Source organism: Acipenser ruthenus, chromosome 24 (genome assembly GCF_902713425.1).
Source record: "Acipenser ruthenus chromosome 24, fAciRut3.2 maternal haplotype, whole genome shotgun sequence".
Taxonomy (NCBI): Eukaryota; Metazoa; Chordata; class Actinopteri; order Acipenseriformes; family Acipenseridae; genus Acipenser; species Acipenser ruthenus.
Genome location: NC_081212.1, coordinates 30,204,546 through 30,215,962, shown reverse-complemented (window position 1 = coordinate 30,215,962; position 11,417 = coordinate 30,204,546). Strand labels below are relative to the sequence as shown.

Below are 11,417 nucleotides of genomic sequence, written 5' to 3'. Positions count from 1 at the left end.
CTGGTTTAATAACTACCTGGGATGTGCAGCAGTGAGCATCTTCACCTGGTTTATAAACAGCAAGCAGTAGGCCACATACGCCCAGTAGATGGCGCCCTTGTGTGTAGTTGCCAAGAATAAAGACACAGCATTTCCAGCTCAGAACAAAATGCCACCCTTTTTAAAGCATTACTAATGCACTGCTAACATGTTGCTTGTTTATTTTAGTAGAGAGCAATTTTCATGAGAGACAGAATCTTTGTCCCAATGGAAGTATGTAAGAACTATACAATTTTAAATAAATAAATAAATATATTATATATATATATATATATATATATATATATATATATATATATATATATATATATATATATATATGTTACTTCATTATATGTAATGCACAAAGACATTCCTGCCAAAAATGTTTACTTTTTTCTTCATATGCAAAAAAACACATAATAAAGGCTCAGACATATTTATGGCTTTACAGTATATAAAGTCATATTTATTATCCAACCTCGCCTCTCTTATTATTTTGACTGACTCATATATTAAATATGTAGTGCAGACTCAGCTAATAGTGCAATTGATTTACTTCTACTTTTTTCATAGCACATAGTTTCTCCAGGTGGATAAATGGTGTAAGTGCAGTTTCTTCGAATTCCATTTTAGCATACCACACAGTGCCATCTGGTGGTCATGAAGTTGTAATTACAACTTAGGAATCGTTCTATTTTTGTCATTGGCCACAGGAAAGGACTGTGCAGTGTCTGCTGAGCCAGGCTTGAGGCCCTGTCAATTCAGTATAGAATATGGTTTACTCCAGGGTCTGTAGTCCTTCTCTTACACTGCTGAGCCAGGCTTGAGGCCCTGTCACTCCAGTATAGAATATGGTTTACTCCAACCACAATCACCCCAGTCTAGAAACAGACGTGCCCCTTGACACAAAGAATCACATTTCTTTTTTTATTCTACATTCTTTCTTTTCCTTTCCCCTGGGTTGAGGCATTTTCAAGGCAAGTGTCTGACTCCTTTCTCCCCTCCCCCTGTCCTTCTCAAGCTGTACGGTTTCTTCTTGTCCCTGTGCCTCTGAGACCGAATCTCATCTCTAGCCTGCCCTCTCCTGGCTCTCTGGAGAGTTGAGAACACCACCACTCAGTCAGAGCTCTGTGTCTGCCGGTGTGTGGGTGCCCATTTATTTTCTGTACCTGCCAGCCATTTATTAAATGTTTAACAGCAGATTAACAGGAACAATCCCTGTAGTCAAAAGCACAGCGATGAGGAACAGAAGACTCAGCCACGCTCGACTGAGGATCATGTACCAGTGCCTTTTTGTGCCTGCAAAGATGAATTGGTTTGAATTCTCCCCAGGATTAAACACTCAGATACTGAGGATTTTAAATTAAGGTTCAACAGTGTTTTTTTCACAGTACATTTTTGTTCCCCAGGTCCTTAGCTGGAGGCAGATATCTGAACACAAGTACGACACCGTTTTAATCCAAATGGCTGCAGTCCAATATGTCTTGAGTGCAACTCACCAACAAAGAAACAGATGGAAATAAGAGAGAAAGATCAAGTAAAATGGGAAAACACACAGAGTTCAAATTCTTTACAACAAAGTTGTGTAAAACTTGAAATTATAATGTGAACAAGTACTCATTCCTTCAGTGTGCAGTGTGTTGATTTTTAAAAATAAGTACAAAGTTAAGTTCAGTTTTACTTTTCAGTTTTAAACAATACAGGGGATTTAATAAATAGTTAAGAACAATTTCTTCTCAAAAGTTACTGAAATATTTCACATTCATAGTTCATAATCTCACATTGTGATGGTTTACACAAAGGTGTTCCTAATAGCAACATGAATTCAAGCAAATAAAGAGGTTTGGACAGCCAGGGGGACAAGCTGCACAAGCTCAACTTGAGTTATTCTATATATGTGGGGTGGGGCTGTGCTACTGCTTCATAGCATCTTCCTGGACAGAAAACAGTATGAGTAACTGCACAGAACTGAACCTCTAAACAAGTATTAGAGCAGTGAAAAGATCCTGACTGTGGAGACCCTCCACACACATGCTCTACACTAACAGTGAAGTATTCGACAGCAGCCATTAAACTAAACTGCTTCATTAGTAATCATTAAATACAGACCTATCTGAGCTTTGTGTGGAAATGAGCTCACAATAGCCCTATATTTTTATGGTGCACCAAACAGAGTGCCTGGACATTCTGTACAGAACCAGAGAGTTTTTCTTAGTATTCTATGGAACACTCATTGTGTTCGGGTTCTACATGGAACTGTTCCTCAGAACAACAGATGGTTCTATATACTGGTTTCTAAATAGAACCATTTGATTCAATAGAATACTAATTCAGGGATCCAAATATGAAACTTTGAATTAAGGAACCCCTAAGATTCCATTAAGAGCCATTGAGTTTCATAATGAACCTATTCTATAAAACTATATGCTGCAACAAACATGGATCCCAGAGAAAAACTGAAGGGACCATAGGGTTCCATGTAGAGTGTAAAGGAGACTAATTTTCCAAAGAGTGTACAGAAAAGAATATAAATGAATCATATGATTGTCAGTGTGAAAAGACACAACATGGGTTTGCAATTCTATGACTTCCATATTGGTTTCAAGGTCAGCATAGCAAATAAAGAGCTGAAATCAGGTACGTTTCATGGCTCCTTTTGTTAATTAAATAACAGAGCTGTATATGTCAGCAGTTTAATCTGAATCAGTCCGTTGTTCTACAGTTGAATAGTCCTCTCTTTTGTCCAGTCCACCCCACACTGATCCAGGGCGCTGTCTTCACATACATTCTGTTTGGGTAAAATGAAGAACAAACCCATTCTTAAGCACTTTGCATGTATTAGTCTGCCCTGTGATTATTATACCTCGTTATTAATAAGATGCAAGACTCGTGATCCTATAGTCTAGGAATTCATTTTTATATTTTGAAGGTTTTCAAATGCAGTACAGCTTATATCCCAACCCACATCCTACAAGTGTGAACACCCACGTTCATCTTTAAAATCACGTTATTATCCACACAACCAGTTCATTGCCATTCGTACTGTGATTGCAAACAGAGCATTACGCAGAGTCGCAAGAACTATAATTCTTAGTTTCCGCGCAATAAATCAATAGGAAGGCCATCCCTTCACCGCATGTGTTTAGTATTCAGGCTGGGACTCTTACTCTGCTCTTTATTTGCCTCGGTTATTGTTGGATGCTTCCCGACGTTTGCTATCTGATTTTTATCTCTTCCCTGTTTTGCAGGTGTGTCAGTTTTAATTCTGCCCAGTAGGTGGGACTTCATGCTCGGAACATCAGACTTCTTTTTTTCTCGTTGTTTTTAATGCAATCCCTGTAAGTCCTAGAGATGCGTGCGAGCGAAGTGGAATTCTGAAGCGAAGAGCAGCAGAATATATGACACGCCATGCAGTCTAGTGCCGAAGACACGCCGGGAGTACTCAGAGTTCAGCGCCATCGTCTCTAACGGAGTATTTTTCATTTTTCTTTTTTTTTTTTAAAATCAGCCTTTGTGTACTGCGAGATACTGGGACACGACACGCGCACACACACACACACATACATAACACATATACATCCAAACCCACGCTGACACACATACACTGACTGTCGGCGGAATCACTCACCATGGATCTATCGTTCTCTACACCACCAATTTGTTGGTGGAGGGTTTTGTTTCTCCTGAGCATTTTCCAGGACTACCTGAGCTCTGTGCTGGACTGCCCGCCGACCTGCAGCTGCTCGTTAATGGAGATATATTGCAATAGATCCGACAGCGGGAAATTGTTCCCTCTGCTTGAGGTGCAAGACCCGGGGAACAATGGCAACAGCAGCACCATTACCGAGCAGTTCAAGAACATCAGCTCCATGTAAGTCGAGAGACTGGTGAGGCACAAACTCACTTGGGTGTCCAATCTTCACTTACCTTTCTGCTTTATTTAATGTAAGGGATACTGGCTGCAGCATTTGTAATGATGTCAGTATGTCTAGGTGACTTATTTTGGAAGAAAGGCTGTTTCTCTTATTTCATAATTGCTTGAAAGTTCCTTGCGTTGGTTCCGGAAGGTGCATTTTTGAAATATCATATATTTTGAGAATTACTACTATTTTGTAAAACCAACAGTACTTGTGTTGCTTTGAGTTAGTTTTCTTTTTCTTTTTTTCTTTTTTTTTAGCGCAATGTTATTATGTAACACAAGAATAGAAGTAGAATGGAACTAATGAAAGGTTAAATAATCTGCTGCTGAAAAAACATTCTAGAATAAAAACCGTTGTTTGTATAGACTTACATTTTACTGATGTATTAATACTACACTAGCGAAATATGAAATGTTATTGATACGTTACGCACAGTGGCTTATTTGGTGTATTATTTGATGCCTCCATTAGATGTTTGATCACAGAACAAAAGTGTCCAGTTTTAAAATGAAACCCACCATGCATCTCATACTATGTAAGTACGATGATGTTTGCACCTTATCTCACCGTATTGTATGAAAAAACCTTCTCCAAGGAATGCATTGCAATGCCCTAATAATAACAGTAGTGACAAACAGTAGTTTGATTTCAGGCCACATGTATTATATTTGATAAATGTATTGAAAACGTTTGCCATCGGTAGTACTGTACTGGATACGAGAGGCTCTTCGGGGAGAGCTCGTGGGTGCAGAGTGAGACGCTTCACTCCAAGTTCTTACCTTCACAACATCACACGCCAGTTCTAATAGCCAGGGCTGTTTCTAGCGAGGCTTGTACAACACCTAAAGAATACCGTGCCCTGCTTTTAGTAGGATCGTTAGTTTACCCGATGGCATCGTACGCCATTCAAAAACAAAAACAAAAAAAACGCAAACTGCAAAAAAAAAAGAAAAAAAAGAAAAAAAGAAACAGTCCGTAACGGATACATGGCTGCATTTACAGTTATTTTAAACAATGAACTAAGGGAGTAATTGGCCTTTACTAGGATCAGTATGCTGCAATTGCACTGCATGTTAAAACGTTGTTCAGAAGTGTACTGTGTTTTTCTATATGGTGTTAGACAGAATAAACAGAATGCTAGCTGCATTTTGAATTCAGACGGAACATTAGGACTGGCCTATAGTTAAAGACTCTATTCAGAGAATAGTTCATTCTATTTAGGCTAACGGGGAATACATCTTAACCGTTTGATAGAAAAGGGGTCTGTCTGAAGATAATATATGTTACAAGTAAACACGATTCAGAGTGAGAGATACAAGTATATAGAGACTCTCCGAGGTGCAGTTGTAGAAGTGTGTGCATTCTTCCTTAAAACGAGTTGAAATGTTTGCTCAATGGTGTGGGGAGATGTAGTGTTGTGTGACCCATGCAATCTGTAATGCACATGGTTTGAATTCACTTCTACGACATTACAATGCGTTTGCTTCCAGCTGATTATTTTAAAATGTCTAATGTGTAGTATTATTAGAGGTCAGTGAAAGACGAGCGAGCACTTTGTGAACCAGACACAAAGTACATTTGTATTTTGGCTAAGTCTATTATTAATTTCACCGTCAGATCGATGTGTATTGCTATTCAACGAAATAGTCAATATTATGGGCGTGTGACAACATTCCAGCTATACCAAATTTCCATAGACTTTGAGTGATGCTTTATTCAGTGTATTCACTGCTCTGTGTATATTATTATTATTATTATTATTATTATTATTATTATTATTATTATTATTATTATTATGTATTTATTTCTTTGCAGACTTACAATTATTACAGAATATCATAGACGGTTTTACTTATTTAAAGAACATTATTTAGTTAGTATCTGTGAACTGAGGAACATTCTAGTTCGAACCATGAAATCGTTGTTACAACTTTTAAAATGCATGCAAAATGATGAAGTGGCCGGTATCAAGTTCCCCATGTCAGGCTAATACCGTGTCACAGTTTATCGCTGAATAGTACCTGTGGGTAGAGAACTGGTTTGTTTTTTCTGCTGGACTGCCACGCTTGCTCCGAGTTACGCCACTAGAGGGTATCTTGTTCTATAGAAGAGTAATGGAATCTGTGCCGACGAGGAAATCAGGTAAACTTTATATGGACATTTACAGTGATGCTTCCTGAAACGTCATTTGATCTTAAAATAGCAGTTCCTTTCATAGGTTAAATGAAAAAAGACTTGGCAGATCGAAGGGAAGCGATCTGTATTGATTCATCTGTTTTCAACCCATGCAGTCTCTTCAGCACCACATTGTTGCAGACAGCTCCGCGGCTCTCCTGTGTAATTGTTTCTCACATACAGGTGCTGAGACAGTCCCGCTTATAGAGACAGCTCTTCTCATGCGAGCATTTTCATTACAGCACCGATACATGCATATGTCATTGTTCCACTGTTTTCCCTTTCATTTTTATTGTCGTCACTGTGGAAAACCTCGCTGTATTACTCTGTTCACGTCCACAATAGATTAGCCTTACCGGATTCAGGCACGACGTGAGCTGGGCAGCATGTTCTCAGTGTTGCGGCACCGCACACCTTCGATGCTCACATACACGTTACCCATTTGCTTAAACTCCGGTTCCTCCCAGAGAAAAAACGCATATGAATTTCTGAGCGCAAAGTCAGGACCCCAGACTTAAGAGCAATACTGCAGAAACAGACACTGTAAACTGCGCGTTTACGAGCAGAACACAATTTGGGTGTTGTTTGTGTGTCATTAGGAAATAAACCCAGATTTATTTACAGTGTAACACCTCGACCAGCCCTCCCAGCTGCTTGGGAATGAAACAGTGCTATGCTGTATTCACTTTAAACAATAGTACAGACCGCAATTACAATGTCTGTGCCACTAATTCAATAACTAACACGCTGGGCACATTGGAAAGCCGTGTTAATGAGAGTCAGGTGACAGCAGTGTTTCAACTTCCTGATCACCTCGTGACAGGAAACGCCACTGACTTGCACTTTCCATGTAACCTTTCCTGTGCTTTTTTTCTGATGAGCAATTTAAAAGATCCCATTTGTGTGCAACACAGTTGTTTATATACAGGCCATGCTTTCTTAAATACGGTACTGATAGTCATTGTGGATCAGCTGGGCAACAGCAGGAATGCCATTACCATTGACTTAGGGAACAGACGCTATGGTGCGGAATTAGTTATAACAGGGTATGGTCGTGGCTCCAATTTGCTCCACAATGTCATTACAGGAGTCCTTTTATACTCCTTATAAGGTGGAACACAAATAGCATGGTATTGTAAATATGGCTCCCACTATAGCGTTATAAAGGGTGAGCACTGTGTGTGTATATATATATATATATATATATATATATATATACACACACACACACATATACAGCAGGGAGCAGCAATGTGTGCGCCCGTGGCTCCACTACATTACCTGAAAGAAGCACAGCTGTTGCAGGTGGCCCTGTTGCTGTGGCTATGGCCCAACTGGAAACATTTTTTAAATGATTTATTAGGCTATAATCCCGTCAAATCATAGCTCACTTGTAAACTGCATACAGTATTTTAAATGAGAAGAAATAAATAAGAGAATTAAAGTAATAAAGCTCAAGGTGCCCTTGTCTGCTCCACATGCTCTTGTTTACTAAGCCACAGAGTCAGCGATGGCAGCACACACCACTGACCCCTGTCCTTTATGTATTATGCACAATGCCATTATGAAATGGTCCCCCTTTTTAATAACCTCCAGCTAGATTGATATCACAGCCCTTCCACTAATGTTCCATTATGGATTTGTAGTGTGAGAGCCCGCAGGTCTCGGTACTCAGAGCTGATGATGTGTTCAGTGGCACTCCATGCATAACAACCCCTTCCCCATATTCCATTAGACACAGTCTAGGACATGCCCATTATATTTCAAACCAATTTCTCTCCAAATATATTGATGATATATGTGATCCTTTGTGTTTTCTTCATTGTATTCTATTGCAGTAATAATTGACGTCACATCCTGTATTATTGTCATATACACTAGGTGAGCAGACACTACATTTACTTTCCCACCCCCATGAAGAACAAGCAGCCGCTGCATTGCAGCCGAGGCTTGTCCTGCAAACCTACACATTAACGTTCTGTAGTAGCAGCTGCCTATTTTAATGCCGTTGGCAAATGAAAACAGTATTGCCATTTCAACATGTTTTTTTCTATTAGCTTTTTATGAGCATTCCTCGAGAAGTGAACAGCACAACTTCTATCCATTGCTGTTGAAATGAAACACTCTCCATAATGACTTCTACACACACTTTCCATGGTCCAGCCTCCAGAGACAGAGGGCTGGAATTGCTAGCTGGAGATGGTGTTCCCCATAGCCTGACCCACCTGCTGTACCAGCCATCATTCATTTAGTAAACTACCCTTTGAGACAAGTAAAGCAATGGCAAAACTATAATGTACATTGAAACTGTTGATGCTGTACTAGAGAGCCACTGCAGGAATAACCCTAATAATACTACACTGTCACACACACTTATTCCCTTTGAGCCACTGCAGGAATAACCCTAATAATACTACACTGTCACACACACGTATTCCCTTTGAGCCACTGCAGGAATAACCCTAATAATACTACACTGTCACACACACTTATTCTCTTTGCTGATGATGCCTCCATATTTGGCTGTGAAATGAATCAGGGAATTGGGATTCATTCTGAATACATGTTGGAGCTACAAAGCCTGGTTTAATTGAACTGAATTCATCCTGTTTTCTCATTACGGCACAAATGGAAAAATACATATTCCCATACACACCTTTCTAATTTGAGATCTGTGGAGAAAACAAAAAGTTAAGTTATACTTTAACCAGTCCATTGTTATGAACAATTTCAGTTTGAGACAGCAGAGTGACACAGAACACACTGTAACACACAGCGCTCATGAAACAGAAAGGGAGTTTTAACAGAAAACAGCGCTCATGAAACAGAAAGGGAGTTTTAACAGAACACACTGTAACACACGGCGCTCATGAAACAGAAAGGGAGTTTTAACAGAACACAGCGCTCATGAAACAGAAAGGGAGTTTTAACAGAACACACAGCGCACATGAAACAGAAAGGGAGTTTTAACAGAACACACTGTAACACACGGCGCTCATGAAACAGAAAGGGAGTTTTAACAGAACACACAGCGCACATGAAACAGAAAGGGAGTTTTAACAGAACACACTGTAACACACGGCGCTCATGAAACAGAAAGGGAGTTTTAACAGAACACAGCGCTCATGAAACAGAAAGGGAGTTTTAACAGACCACACTGTAACACACAGCGCTCATGGAACAGAAAGGGAGTTTTAACAGAACACACTGTAACACACAGTGCTCATGAAACAGAAAGGGAGTTTTAACAGACCACACTGTAACACACAGCGCTCATGAAACAGAAAGGGAGTTTTAACAGACCACACTGTAACACACAGCGCTCATGGAACAGAAAGGGAGTTTTAACAGAACACACTGTAACACACAGTGCTCATGAAACAGAAAGGGAGTTTTAACAGACCACACTGTAACACACAGCGCTCATGAAACAGAAAGGGAGTTTTAACAGACCACACTGTAACACACAGCGCTCATGGAACAGAAAGGGAGTTTTAACAGACCACACTGTAACACACAGCGCTCATGGAACAGAAAGGGAGTTTTAACAGAACACACTGTAACACACAGTGCTCATGAAACAGAAAGGGAGTTTTAACAGACCACACTGTAACACACAGCGCTCATGAAACAGAAAGGGAGTTTTAACAGACCACACTGTAACACACAGCGCTCATGGAACAGAAAGGGAGTTTTAACAGAACACACTGTAACACACAGCGCTCATGAAACAGAAAGGGAGTTTTAATTGAATTGAAAGCGGCACAGCCTTTGTAAAATTACAACAGGAAAATAAAACATGCCCAGGTGTTAATGATCCCTGTAAACAGCACATCTGGTGAATTTTCTTAAAATGAAAAAAAACAGGCAAGGCTGCTTCGTTCAGCAGGTGCTAATTGTTTTCTGTCATATCCTCCAAATGGCATTCATATGAATTATTGAATTATTGCATTTAATGAGACCAGAGTGCTGTCAGGTGTTGACACTGATGAACACGAGGCTCAGAAATTCCCACCTCTGTCTTTAACTCTGTGAGAGCCTGAAGATTGAGTTGTACAGATTAACTTATTCATTACAATAGTATCCACTTCATAACATTACTTCCCAATAACAGCAGTAGGGAATGAAGCGTTTGTATTTGACCTACAGTATACCACATGCTGCTGTTTGAAATCCACACAAGGAGGAGCAGTGATGGGATCCTGTGTTAATTACACTCTGCTGATCTCACACTGCTTACCAGGCAACAGGTGCGCCCATCCTCCCCTGCCTTGCATGGCTGTCTCATGTTGCTGTTGCAGTGGTGGCAGAGTGCAAGGAAAGCACTGAAGTCTGAGGTCTGTGAGTTAACTGCATGATCATATTGCTGTTGCAGTGGTGGCAGAGTGCAAGGAAAGCACTGAAGTCTGAGGTCTGTGAGTTAACTGCATGATCATATTGCTGTTGCAGTGGTGGCAGAGTGCAAGGAAAGCACTGAAGTCTGAGGTCTGTGAGTTAACTGTATGCTCATATTGCTGTTGCAGTGGTGGCAGAGTGCAAGGAAAGCACTGAAGTCTGAGGTCTGTGAGTTAACTGTATGCTCATATTGCTGAGAGCAGCACATGAATCTTATTGCCATAGCATTTTCAGTTTTGTTTGTTTCTTCTGTAATCTTTGGGGTAAAAATCTAATGAGCCAGTCAAGCTCTACTGCTACAGGGATTCAATTGCTCTATTTCTGATGTAAAGCTAAAAAAATCCAATATTTTACAATTCAGGAACTATGTAAGAGGATAGATGAAGGAGTGACAACACAACAGCCTTGTTAGCTGCAGTCATAATGTGATCAGGCAGATACAGCCTGGACATGCCACATGATAAGATGGGTGTGTGTTTGTGGATGTGTAATACTGTCCTATCTAGCCGTTCATTTCACTTGCCTGTAATCTAAACTGGAAAGATTATTACAAACATTCACCACAAGGTCACAACCTGTAGACCTGTGGGCAGCAGTGTGGAGTAGTGGTTAGGGCTCTGGACTCTTGACCGGCGGGTCGTGGGTTCAGTCCCCGATGGGGGACACTGCTGCTGTACCCTTGAGCAAAGTACTTTACCTAGATTGCTCCAGTAAAAAAACCCAACTGTATAAATGGGTAATTGTATGTAAAAATAATGTGATATCTTGTAACAATTGTAAGTCGCCCTGGATAAGGGCGTCAGCTAAGAAATAAATAATAATAGACAGCAAACAGAGTGGGGTGTTCAATTAAACTGAACCTGTCACACAAAGTCCTCAATGGTATCAAATGGATTTTTACTGATA

At 40.1% G+C, this 11,417-nt stretch overlaps 1 protein-coding gene across 3 annotated transcripts in view; it reads left to right on the top strand.

Annotated features, from left to right (window-relative positions):
• The first annotated feature begins 3,074 nt into the window (after positions 1–3,074).
• Positions 3,075–11,417, top strand: part of LOC117429855 (NT-3 growth factor receptor-like) — an 80,201-nt gene continuing 71,858 nt past the window's right edge. For all 3 annotated transcript variants that reach the window (XM_058999250.1, XM_058999249.1, XM_058999252.1), the window contains exon 1: positions 3,075–3,892. In XM_058999250.1, the coding sequence (XP_058855233.1) occupies positions 3,651–3,892 (242 nt within the window). In that variant the 5' untranslated portion in view covers positions 3,075–3,650. The remainder of the gene's footprint in view (positions 3,893–11,417) is intronic.